The 13,995-nt window shown below is 32.1% G+C and overlaps 1 protein-coding gene across 1 annotated transcript; it reads left to right on the top strand.

Moving 5' to 3' along the window:
- Window positions 1-4,976: 4,976 nt before the first annotated feature.
- LOC114728105 (disease resistance protein At4g27190-like) lies at window positions 4,977-7,767 on the top strand. The gene is made up of 2 exons (XM_028915307.1): window positions 4,977-7,616; window positions 7,732-7,767. Exons 1-2 carry the CDS (start codon window positions 4,977-4,979, stop codon window positions 7,765-7,767), a joined length of 2,676 nt encoding a protein of 891 aa, XP_028771140.1.
- Window positions 7,768-13,995: the final 6,228 nt, after the last annotated feature.

Raw genomic sequence — 13,995 nt, 5'->3', positions numbered from 1 at the left:
ATGTATCATTTTTTTTTGGCCTGTAATCACACATTATTGATATATAAACATTCATATTCGGTCAAAAAAGGTATATAAACATTCGTATATCGGCAAAGGGTTTGTTCGGAATGCTTAATTCTTAATATAAGACTCAATTGATTAATTTAGAAAGATTAAAAAAATTACTAAATTACTACATTATAAAATATGTTAAAACATGAAATTTAACTTTCCGTTTGCTGTTACGTATCTAAGGATGAAGCAGTAAAACATTTCTGTTGCAGATCAATCAAATTTTGATTTTGAAACGGGACGTCCCAGCGTTGAAGGTGAAGCGGTGCGCTCCGAGAACTACATATATTATTAATTAATTAGTTCTAATCCATGAATTAATTAATGCCTGAATATCCTAAGTTTTACAAAAATCTAGATCAATAAAATAAAAACTGTGTTTTCTCTACAATGACACCTTTTTTATATTTTTATTTTTTTGGACTAAATACTTTATATTTCTATTAAAATCAAACATATTTTTATTCTAATATTGATTTGCACAATAAACTGTTTTGAAAATTTAAATTAGGGAGAATTACTATAAAATCCCAAATAATGAACATAATTACTAAAAAGCCCTAATGATAATAGAACAATAACAAATTTCATAATAGGAAATGATAATTGCTCACTTGTCATTAAAATTTACTGATAATTATTTTCTATTTTTGGAATCTCATTGTAATTCTTCCTTTACAAACCAGTTATGTGGTTTGGGAAATTCTATTAAAAAAAAAGGGAATTTTTCAATTGCTTTAAAATAGGTTTTCACAGTAAAAAGTAAGGTAACTGTATCGTTCAAAAAAAAAAAAAAAAGGTAAGATGATAAACTGATAATACTTACCACAATTAAATTAGGTCCAAATAAATTTTGTAGTTTAAACTTTAAAGTCAACCTAGATCATTATTTTTGCCAAGCAATTTCTGAATTTTCTCAAATTTAAATTTAAGTGCAAAATGATGTGAGCGAATATATGGACCTCAATTAAAATGCAAAACATTCATATTTAAATACATTAAAACCAATTCAAAAGCATTCCACAAACTACAATAATATTATATATGACACTAAAATATATGCAGACCATAAAAAAAAAAAGTAAGATAGAAAGAGCATAAGATGAATTAATTAATGAAAAATAAAATTTATTCCTCGGAAATAATAATGATGTTTTATATAAAAATATTATGTGTTGTATATTGGATGGGGTTTTGCATTAGGAGTCTCCTCTCTCTAGGATCATTATTGGGGTCCATTAGAAAGGACAAAGAAAGAGCCTTATCATTTCCAAGCTGCAACCGAGTTGACAACCCAAGTTGACGTGATATATGAATATGAAAATCTCTTTTGCTTTGCCTCTGAGTTTCTCATTTTGTGATCCTTGCTTTCTATTTTAGAGAGAGAAAGAAAGAGCAGTGTGATTTCCAACCAAGTTGACGACTCATCAAGCTCATGAAAAGTCGGGTGATCGCAGTGGAATTCTGTTCATCTGGTCTCTGAAAATTTGCAAGCCGGGAATCTTAAGCTGAATTTTGCGAGCTTAATTATCTGGTATGAAAATCAAATCCTCGTTAGTCTTTCGTTTTCTGGAGCTGTCACTTACATATTACATTTGTTACTTGTTCTTCTTTCAACTAGAATGGGACAGATCTGATAGAAAATACCACTCAAAACAGTACGTAGTTCCTTTAGTGTCTAAAAATAGCTGCAAAAAGCTTACATCTCATGGCAATCAAGTTACAACAATTGATCTTTCTTATTTTTCAGATTCTACATCTTCAAATTTACCTTTCATCATTGATCTTTCTTATTTTTCAGATTCTACATCTTCAAATTTACCTTTCATCAGCTTGCTGTTACGTATTTGGAGTTGAAGCAGTAAAAAGATTGCTCTTCATGGAATAAAATTTTGATTTTGAAACGGTACGCACCTGAGTTTGGAAGAATAATGGCTTTGCAATAAATAAGTTAATATTTCAAGATTTTTCTAGCACACATGTTCTATCTTTATTAAAATATTTTTATATTATCTCTCAAAAATATTTATGATGCTTGAAGAAAAGAAACAGAATCAAATCATTAAGTTTTATATGTTTTATATGCATTTTTCTTTTATTGAAGTACATTTTTTTCAATTTTCTTCAAACACTTTTACATTTGTTTATTAAATAAAGTAGAAAAATTGATTAAAATCCCTCATTAAAATATTTATTAATTAAAGGTACTTGAAATTTGTTTAAAGATTAAAGGGCAACTTATCCTCAGCATGAGTGGCCAAAAAAAAAAAAACCTTATCCTTGTCATGTGTTGGCACAAAAAAAAAAAAATCCTTATTGTCGGCGCGTGCAACACTTTTTCAGCTATGTAGAAAAAAAATATTTACATATAAGTGAAGATACGTTGAACACTGAAAAAGAGTTGCATCTACTAATTCAAGTCAAACACTTTCTAAATAATGATTTACTTTATTTTATTTGCCTTATTTTTTTTGTTTACCAGACTAATGAACGAACTTATTAAAAAATCATTACATCTACCACTTGTAGGGATTTCATAAGATACTAGTTCTGAAAAATTTTACCAGATCTGGTCATCGCAGTGCAATTCTGTGATTACTCTTCAAAATCTCCAAGCCCACACTGAAAGTGTAACTTCATCTATCACAGGTATGAAGCAATATCCCTCTCCTGAATTTATTTAAACACTTTTAATGGGCATGTCATCTTGTGAGTTGTGACAATTTGCAGAATATAGGATTTATTGGTAACTAAATTTTATAATTCGGACTTATCTGTAAATTTCCAGTATATTTTTATTTCGAAGAAAGTCTGTATAAATTAATTTACCTAAGATGTCTTTCCCAATCAATCTGAGAGATTATATAATAGTTTTGGTGGTTTTGAAGAAAGTGTTATGCTTCATATAAAAGTAGGGGCAAAGGTCAATGATTCTTAGATTAAAAAAATAACATACCAACATGGGATTCCTAATTAGAAAAAAATGTAAAAGTGTCTCATATTTTTACTTCCACAAAAGTTTGGGCAAATCGATTTATTATTTATCCCATTTGAGAATCAAAATTTATTCCATAAAGATATAGCACCAAACTGAACGGTAAACTTGATGAAAAATAAGAAGACCAATTATTGTAACTTTCGTGCTATGAGATATCTCTTAGACACTAAAGTAACTGAATCTACTGTTAGATTCAATAAATAATGATTTTTATGTCATGATTATTATTCATAAAAATTTAATATGTTAATATTAGAAAATATTTTGTCAATGTTTTAAATTTTAATGCTCGCGTTTTTTATTAATGAAATTAACGATATCATTGTTATGAAGATAAGTTTAAAAAAAATTACTTTTCTAAATTTTATTTATCAAGCTTTGGTAAAAAAAAATTAAGTAAAAATACCAAAAAAAATTATGAAAATACCTGAAAACCCCTTTTGAAAAGTCTCATCTACGACTAATGTACTTCATTGTGAAATCTTTTAAAATGTTATATATTTCTCAAAAAGTGTAACTTACTAATTTCATTGTCCTTAATGAGTACATCTATCTAACTTAAGTCATATAATTGAATCAAATTAAGGGTGTGTTTGGGTGACACCCCAAACCATGGTTTGGAGATTAAGTCACCCAAACACCTACCCAAAAACCAAAACCATGGTTTTGGAAAAAGCAAAAATTTTTTGCTTTTGGAGAAAAAAGGGAGAGTGTGAGAGCCTATAGGATATGTATCTTGTTATTTTTTTTATAAACATATTTTTTATAAACATATTTAATATTATATTTTATAAATATATATATATACATATTAATTATTTATTAATTATATTATCTTATGTATTATTAATTATGTTGGTAAAAAAATATATTATTAACAATTTTATTCCTTCAAATTAAAATATATCATAAAATTTATTTTTTTTTGTAATTATCATATTAACTTATGTCTTTTTTTAGTAATTTGTATATATAAAAAGTATTTCTGATAACAACTATCCAAACACTCTCACTTCTCAGAATCACTTCTTTACAAAATCTATTCTTCACAGAATCTATTCTCCCCAGAATCTATTTTCCAGAATCACTTTTCCAAACCACGGTTTGGTTTCATCCAAACACACCCTAAATATTCTTAAGCCGTATAGTATACTTAGAAAAGGATTGATACACACGAAAGATAATAATACTAATAATGTGTTGAGAACATATGTTTCGCATTTCCCCTCATTGATCTTATCTCTCAATTTCTCTTTCACTATATTTCAATTAATTAACTAGTCAAAATGAGTCATCTAGCATTTTAATATATACTAAATCCAGCACTTGTTCAAAATGAGACATTTCCTAAGCAAAAGAATGAAAAGTATCTGAATTTCATACATTTATAGAAGCTAAGGAAGGTGACAAAAAAATTGAAAAAGAGAAACTAAGCATTTAGGCACAAACACACTTTTTTTTTATATCTGTAATACTTCTCTGGTCCTAAATGCAAGACTCATTTTGTAGTGTAATTAGTTACATTACAAAATGGGTTTCTCAATTCTCAAGGCATGAATAACTTGTTAGATGCTAATAATTGCTGCTGTCAATTGCAGACTTCATTCTTTCTTCTTTCTTTCACCTTTGCATCGATCTGCAAGGGAAAAATAGAATCACAAAACATTAAATTTTGTTACTCTAATATCTGAACATAGTAGAAGCGCCAAAAACACATGTTATCAGAGCAAGAAAGCTGAGCCAAGACATTTGATCTTTCTTGTTTTACTCTGGATTAGGGAAAAAATCATTCTTTTCATCTTGATGATATCTTCATGAAATATTAAGTACGTAATTGAGATGCTTCAATTCTTCATAATGAAATTTTGACTTAGTCAATGGATGATGGTGAATGGCTCTCCTTTCAGGTTGCTATTAATACTAAATGGCAGAGGTGGGAGTGTCGGTAGCAGCAAAACTTGCTGAATATCTGGTGGATCCAACTTTACAGCAACTGCAATATTTGTTCTGTGTCAGCAAAATCACCAGAACTGTTGATATCAGAAAGAAGGAGCTGATACTCCAGCAAGGGATGATACAGGAACGTGTTCGAGAGGCCATCAACAGGACTGAGAGGATTGATGGTGAGGTTGACAAGTGGAAGAATGATGTAGAGAGTCTCATAGCAGAGGTGGAGAAATTGGAGGAAGAACTAAGGGCCAACAATGGCTGCCTTCGAGGGTGGTGTCCTACTTGGAGGAGATATTGTCTCTGCAAAAAGTTGGCTAAAACAACACACAGGATGATTGATCTAAATACAGAGTGTGGTCGCTTTAATCAAGTTGCCCATCCTGTTATTGCTCCAAATATAGAATTTCTCTCTTCTCAAAACTTTAAGTTCTTCAGCTCTACACAAATAGCTTTTCATCAGCTGTGGGAGGCATTGCAAGATGACGGTAGCTCCATGATTGGGTTATGGGGAATGGGAGGGTCAGGGAAAACCTCCTTGATGAGAGTAGTGGGAAAGAAAGCCCAGGAGTCACCGCTCTTTGATCGAGTCGTGCCAACTACAATTTCTCAAAGCCCAGATATAAGAAAAATTCAAGGTGATATTGCTGATGCATTGGGGCTTGAATTGAAGGAAGAATCTGAAACGGGAAGGGCAAAAAGAATAGCACAACGATTACGAAGTGGAGAACGAATTTTGATAACACTGGATGATCTTTGGGATGTGCTGACTCTTGAGGACATAGGGATTCCTTTAGGGGAAAATCATCAAAGAAGTCTCAAAGTTGTCCTAACTACACGCATTCTTGATGTATGTAACAGGATGGAATGCCAAAAGAAGATTCGACTTGATTTGTTAAAAGAAGATGAAGCTTGGACTTTGTTTCAAACTCATGCTAATTATGTCTATGATGTTGCCAAAGAAGATATGGCACGAGAAATTGCTATAGAATGTAAGGGCCTACCTATTGCAATTGTAGTTGTGGGTACTTGCTTGAAAGAAAAAGGAGTTGATGAGATGAAGGTGATGTTGTATCGGTTGAGGAACTCGAAGCCAAACATTGTGGATAAAGGAGTGAGGAAGGCTTTTACTTGTCTTGAATTAAGCTATGATTATTTGGCAACCCCAAAAGCCAAGTTGCTGTTGTTAATGTGTGCTATGTTTCCTGAAGATCATGATATTGGTGTCGAAGACCTTTTCAGATATGGAGTGGGTTTAGGCCTATGTGAAGATGTAGACTTATTTGAAACAGCAAGGAGCCAAGTTAGAGCAACTATAAATTATCTCATTGACTCCTCATTGTTGAGGCATTCTTCAAAACTCAACACAAAGTCACAAGAATATGTGACAATGCATGATATGATTCGTGACTTTGCATTGTGGAAAGCATCTGAAGAGGATCGTACCATTAAGGTAAATTGTAGAAAAGAATTGAATGAATTGATTGCTGATGAAGTGGTGAAAAATTGTTATGCTGCATCTTCATGGTATGCAAACAACAAACAATTTCAATTTCCTTCTCAATTGGATGCTCCAAAGCTTGAGTTTCTGTTGTTACATTCTCAAAATCTCTTGGATATGTCAAATGCATCATTTGAAGGCACTAAAGGACTGAAGGCGTTGATTATTAGGCCCTCATATTTTGGGTTCGGTATTAGACTATCATTATCTCAATCAATCCAACAGTTGTCTAGTCTTCGTACATTGCGATTGCAGGGTTGCAATTTAGGTGACATCTCTTTTGTGGTAAGCCTTACAAGACTTGAAATTCTTGACCTGCAAAGAAGTATGTTTGAAAGAATGCCAAATGGAATTGAAAATTTAAACAAGCTGAAGTTGTTAGATTTGTTGGGTTGTAAAATAGGTGAATGTTGTTACAAAGTACTAGGAAGGTGCTCACAGTTAGAAGAGTTGTATATTTCTATGCATTTTCTACAGTCAAAAAATGCAAATTGCCATGAATGCTTTATGGCCCCTATTGCTTTGACAAAATTGAGAAGGTATACGTTAGAAATTGGGATGCATGGAATACGCTACCTTCCATCTCCAAATAAAAGCGCAAGATATTTATGCTTGGGTTCGTTAAATATCGGCATTGTAAGTGGAGGAATCAAGGATCTTGCACAAAGAGCAATAGAAATTGAATTTTATAAGCTTGAGGGAGGCAGCAGAAATTTCATGCCTAATGTTGTTCAAGCTATCGGAGGCATGAATGAGTTATCTAAACTCTGTCTTAGAAGGTGTTCAGAGATGGAATGCATTATTGACAAAATCAATGCTCATGAAGATGCGATTGCCCCAAGATTGGACGAGTTAGTGCTAGAAGATATGGATAATCTTCAACAACTACATCGTGGTCTTTCTTCTTTTAGCTTGTTCCAAAAGCTGGAAAGGCTACGTATATCCAATTGCTCTCAGTTGCTCTATATATTCCCTGCTGACTGCAACTTAGGCAATCTTAAGTTTCTCAATATTTCTGGTTGTCCGAGGTTGACATCTCTCTTCCCTGTCTCTGCTGTGTGCACTCTGCTGTCCTTACAAGTGCTCCGAATAGAAAGTTGCAGTGAACTGAAGCATGTAATAGAAGGAGAGGGTGGTGGTGATGCATGGGAGAATTTGAGCTTCCCAAAATTGAAAATTTTGTCTGTTGATAATTGCTGCAAATTAGAATCTGTATGCCCCGTCTTTTTAGCTCAAAGGTTTGGACGGTTGCAGCGTCTATCCATAACAAATGCTCCTCAGATGAAATTTGTGTTCGGTGAAAATGCTGATGAAGAACAACCAATGTGTGATCAAGATGAGACTCAAATAGCTCTTTCTCTTTTGGAATACCTCACACTAACAAATCTTCCAAACCTTGTCGGAATTTGCTCAGAGAGGTATCATCCAAGGTGGCCATCAATAAAGACAATAGAATGGGAGGATTGTCCAAATCTGGTACGTGTTTGCCTCACATATTGTAACTTGATTTGGCCAAAAAAGAAGTTAAAAAATATTAAAGCTTTTTATATAATATGATATCTTTGTTCATGTGATTAAGAAATTTTTTAGCAAACGGTAAATATCAAATAGTGTTCGAGTGAATACATCTTGAGACGTGATCCAGTCAATTAATTCATTCACGTTCTTCCATTATTTAAAATAGGAAATGAAATTAAAATATCTAAAATCATACATCATTCTTTTTGTGCATTTGAGTCTCACCCTGCTTTTGGTTTGGAATTATTCTGCAGTATGAAAATAAAAATGCAATTACTAATAAGAACTTTTGTTTTAGACGTACTCCATATTAAAAAAATAAAATACATGTACATGTAGAATTTAAATTTTGTTATTTTGTTATTTCCGCCATTCGATTTATCTACCATTTCAATAGCCCACAACAAACATTGATTTTTATGGGCCCCTCATTATAATTTTTCCTTAACTTCATTGATTGTGACACGTTTGTGTCTATATTTGCCGACATATATATTGAACCAATTGAACTAAAAAAATTCGTAACTTAACTTTATTGTGAAATGTCTATTTTCTTATATATGCATATGGCTGATCTTGTTTAATTTACCAAAAAATTGATAGACTAAGTCTATGCAAGAATAATACATGTACATATAGAATTTTAATTATTCTCAATTTATCGTTTTTTAGGAATTATGTTGACGGTTTTCCTCTTCTTTTCTTTTCTTCCCTTTTTCCCTCTTTCACAAAGGAATTGTAGGAACTTAAAGGCCATCAATTGAGGAATGAAGAATGCAAGTCCGGGGCAGCTATAGAATGTATTAAACTTCGTAACGTGGAGTACAATCCATTTTCCTTTATAAGACTGGGATGGGAGAACAAAGTCCAACATTTAAATACCTTCAAGAATTAGCTTTGAATAATTGTAAAAGACTAAAATTTGTCTTTTCTGCTCATATTTGTCGAAGTCTTCCTGAGTTAGCTTCTGTAACCATATCTTGCTGTGAGGAGTTGGAGGCAATTTTTTGGAATGAAGAGACACGTAAGAATCTACCCATAGCTGAATCTGATCTGCTAAAATTGAAGAGTCTGGAGATCTCTTACTGCAACAAGCTTAAATTCATTTTCATGATCGGTGCTGCTACCTCAATACTTCCCCAACTAAGCGCTCTAACCATATCAAATTCTTCTCTTCAAGTGCTCAGATGTTGAGGATCATGACATTAACAGTGAAAAGGAGATAACATTCCCAGGCATGAAACATATGGAACTCGATAACTTGCCACGACTTGTTAATGTCTGCCAGGGGTTTAAGTTGCATACAGGGGAGTTTTTCTGGGTTAAGGTTCGTCTCTGCCCAAATTTCATGCCAGTTATAAGTGCAACTATTCATTGGACTGAAAAGGTAACTAATATTCTAAATTTCCTTTTCTCAACACTGCAAATCTTGTCGATCTTTTATTTGCAAATATTGCAAACAAAAGCTAGTTTGAAAAACAAACAATCCTACGTTTAATCCAGCGTTCTTTTGTAGTTATGTACATGTATCAATTTTCACACTTTTTATTTTCCCTCTCTCATATACTTGATCAACTGGTGACTATTTTGGTACTACTGATACAAATATGATATAAATTTTTCTTATACCATGTTACCTCACAGTCAATGATAGTTCAAACTATAGAAGTTGAAAAGAAGAAGGATTTCATCTATGCAGTGCATTATATGTTTCAACATGATATGTTCCTGCATACAAATTAAAGTTACTAAATTAATGAACTGCATCTGTTGACTTGTACAAATAGGTGCAGATGTTGAATGTATTGCAATCTCTTACATCTCTTTCTTTTCATAATCTTTTCAACGAACTTAGAAATATCTTATTTCGCCCACTTTTCACTTCTCTGTTATATGCAGGGACTTGTAAGGGAGTATGTGTTGAAATACAACCAATTATATAATAATGAGGCTCTCAATCTTCCGCTTCCTGTTCTGAATGCTGGAGAGCTTGATATTCGAAGTCCTGGAGTTGAACACAACTGCCGAGTGATTGGTGATGATGAGGAAGAAGAAACCAACAACTCAGGAATGTTGAGATCAGAACAACAAATGGTGGGAGGTCTAGTTCCCACGCTAGTTTTGAGCTTTCAACATCTTCATTCCTTAACAGTAACTCACAATAAAAGGTTGAAGTCTTTGTTCTCAAGGAGCACTATTGTCCACACCAGCCTTCCCAAAGTGGCTTTCCTGATCTTATGTGATTGTGAAGAACTGGAGGAAATAATTGCACAGAATGAGGAACATCAGATCATGTCCAGTGTTGAAGTTCCCTTCCCAGAACTTAGGGAGTTGATGGTTGAGAGGTGCAACAAGCTCAAAAGACTCTTGTCTACGACCGCGGGTATTATTCTTCCACAGCTAGACTTTTTGTCAATAGCTGAGGCTAATCAACTGGAGGTGATTTTTAGACATAGCAGTGAAGGTGATGCGAACTGCAGTGAGGCAATTGTGCTTTCCAGCTTGAGCAAGATACGGCTGACAAATTTGAAAAGTGTTTGTCAAGGATTGCAGATTCAGGTGAAGCTGAGTAGCATCAGCATATGGAACTGCCCAAAATTTGTGGATTCAACTTTAGGAAGGGCACTTCAACAATTGGGAACAATATCGGTATGAATGAATATTCCATATCATCTTGATTTAGAGTCTTCAAAATTAGATGGAATATATGTTATTAGAATCATTATATATATATATATATATCTCATTTGGGTAGCTGTATAAATTATATAGGGAATTTATAAATTACAAGGAGATTTTCAAGGACGTGAAGAAGAAAAAAAATACTTGATGTATGGACACAAATAGCTTTTCTTTCAATTTCAGAGCACAATGGATGAAATTATATGGAACATATATGTGTGTGTTGTGAGACTTCATTTCACTTTATTTTTAATATTTATTAAATATATTCTTTTAACATTTTTCATATAAAAAATGTGACTATGAACTAAAGGGACTTTTTAATTGCGAACCCGAAATCCAAGAGGAAGGGTTTTACAACAACATATTTCCAAACCTGACAGATCCAATTATTAGAGATTGCCCCCTCTTCTCCAAAACCACACTCGCGGCTCTTCAAAGGTGCACACTTTTCACTTTAGATTTTTTTTTTCCTTTGGAATTTCTTCTTTTTCTTTTTGCAGGCGTTATATTTTTTGATTGCGTACACTTAGAAATTTTGTCATGGCACACCATACCATTTGAATTTTGAATTTTGAATTTTGAATTTTGAATTTATAATTTATTTATAAACGGAATTACAGAAAAGGGGCAAATTCACAAATTAATTATTATTTAGAATGCTTCTAAATTTACAACTCACAAAAATGCATGTTTACCACATAATACAACTAATAACAACAGATTTAACGTTATTTACTACTCAAATACTAACACAGATATACGGCTGCATTAATGAGAATTATTGTCATCAGATTCTTCCTTGGCTTATTTATATACCGTCTCTCCTCCGTGATCTCTCCATTTTCTTCTCAGAAAGATGTAATTGATGTACACATTTTGGAAGAACTGCAGGATGAAACTTTTTGTTTTTTGCTTTTCGTTTTTTGTTTTGTTTTTTTGGAGACTCGCTGCATGTTTTCCTCATATCTATTGTTTACTCTGCTAAATATATCTCATTTTCCCTATAATTCTACAGTCTAACAGCTAAAAATGAGAGGCCATTGTGGTGGTGGTGATGATGATGGTGGGTATATAATTTGTACAGTCTGCTTCATTTGAATGGTGATGGCATGCGATCGACGTTGCAGAAGGCATTCATTTGTCTCATTTTTATTTAAATGCTTTGATTCGTTGTCTACATACAAAAATACTACTTTCTCAAGTTTCAATTAACACTTTTGCCAATATACGAATGATCATTCATTCATTTTCAGTAGTGCACTATTTTCTGGGGCGCGAAATAAATGGATTTTCGTTAATAGTCCCCCCCCAAAAGTACTAGTACGTTTTGTAAAGTATTAATATGTTGTGTATAAAAATTTACAGACTATCAATGCTTTTTATATATGTATTAAATTCATCACATCCTTCTTGTCAATAAATTTTTTTTTTTGGGTGAACTCTTGTCAATAAAGGTTTTAAATGGAGGGTTTTTCATAATTTTTCCCAACATACTGTTTGGTATGAGGGAAATGAAGAGAAGGGGAGGAGAAGAAAAATTTTAATGAGTTCTATGTAAAAAAAAAAGAGAAGTGGGGTTTTGAAATTTTAATAAAGAGAAGAAGTAATATAAAAAAGTAATAAAAATTAATTAAAAATTTTTAATCCCATTTTTTCAACTTTTTAAATTGAGCTTATTAAAATTTTTCCTCATCTCCTCTCATTTTTTTTCCTCATACCAATCAGGCTTAAAGAAAAGTAGAGTTAGTCTAACTCACCAAAAATAACGGATCAAGGTTGGCTTTTCCAACTAACAAATCTTTTCAACCTGTACTACCATACTTATGTCTCGTCATGAGTTAGCCTGCCAAGTCACTGGCCAACTCCTTTTTATTTTATTTTTTTTAATTTTATTAATTGTTATAATTATATGATTATATTTTATATCCTATCTAAAAATTAAAAAATACCAATATCATTTATTTGATGTTTTCAATCAAGTATTTGAAAGAAAACCAAAAAATTTTATTATATTTTATTTATATTGAATAAAAAATTTCAAAAATAGAAAATATTTTTTAAAAAACATAAATAGTAGTCAGTGGGTTAGCTAGTCACCCCATCAACCCCCCATCATGAGTTAGGTTAGCTAAAAACTAACCCACCATCACACAGACTTTTTTTAAGTCACACTGCCCATATTAACACTCCTAAGAGAAAGCTGCCATTTTGAGGAAATTTCTAATTAATTTTGAAATGTCACCTATTAGATCCCTAGACTATTATTAAAAGTTAAGGTTTACACTTGTCTCTAAATTATTTTTTCAAAGTAATTATTAAAAATATAAAATAATTTTATTGATCAATAAGAAATGTAACTTTTATCATTCAAAAAGCATTCACTTTTTTTAAAAAAAAGTATTATTGCGATAAGGAAAAATCATTTTTGGAATTATATATATCGACATTTATATCCCCTATTTTCATATAATGTTGAGTTTAAAACATCAATTTAAAAATTTTAAATAAAACTAAAAAATTGAAAACATGAAAAATAAATCATCAGTTAAAAGATCAACAAATTATATAAAAAATATTAATAAAAATAAATAAAATAATGAATATTAAAAATTGAAAAAAAATAAATGTATATATTTGGGCACGGCTATACAATAGTGCAAAATACCCCTTTTCACTTCAGTCAAAAATATGCTTTCGTTACTAAATTAGAGCTGTAGTAGAAGGTAGAGAAGCGAAAGATAGGAACAGACACCATAAGTCACAACTTACAGCTTCTGTTGCCCAGTGCAACAAACGCCAAAAGGCACAACTTACGGCTTTTGTTACACAGCGCAACAGATGCCATAAGTAGTCATTTTTTGAAAGTAATAATAATAATAAAACACAAATCCAATGATCGCCAATTGCTCATGAACTAATACTTACAAGCATCTCTGTACCCATGTACATATCCAATGTCAGAAAGACTAAAAATCCCAAAGCCAACCTAAATTTCAGCAACTGCATAGATTTGTAATAACACATAAATATAAAAGCCAGATGCTCTGCCTAATTTGGCTGGCATGCTCTTCAAGCTGAAAATATTGTTGCAAGAATGAGAGAAACCCAAAGACAAATCCCCCACCTGAAAACATTATTTCATACAAGATGTTACCTTTGAAAAATAAAGCTGACAAATAGTATGGAAAAAAATAAACTTGAAATCTGGAACTGATAAAAGATGCAAACGTAGTTGGACTTGTCCAAATAGGGGATCCAATAACAAGCACGAGGGCTCGCATATGCCATATTT

Source organism: Neltuma alba, unplaced genomic scaffold, assembly GCF_004799145.2.
Source record: "Neltuma alba isolate B1F8T4 unplaced genomic scaffold, ASM479914v2 tig00000105_pilon, whole genome shotgun sequence".
Taxonomy (NCBI): domain Eukaryota; kingdom Viridiplantae; phylum Streptophyta; class Magnoliopsida; order Fabales; family Fabaceae; genus Neltuma; species Neltuma alba.
Note: the sequence above shows the minus strand (reverse complement) of the source record. Positions and strands in the feature narration are given on the sequence as shown.

Bases quoted from the DNA above. Each gene is read 5' to 3' on its own strand.
- LOC114728105 (XM_028915307.1), top strand. From the start codon at position 4,977: ATGGCAGAGGTGGGAGTGTCGGTAGCAGCAAAACTTGCTGAATATCTG. The intron at 7,617-7,731 runs GTAATAGAAGGA...CCGTCTTTTTAG, and splicing joins GTTGCAGTGAACTGAAGCAT to CTCAAAGGTTTGGACGGTTG.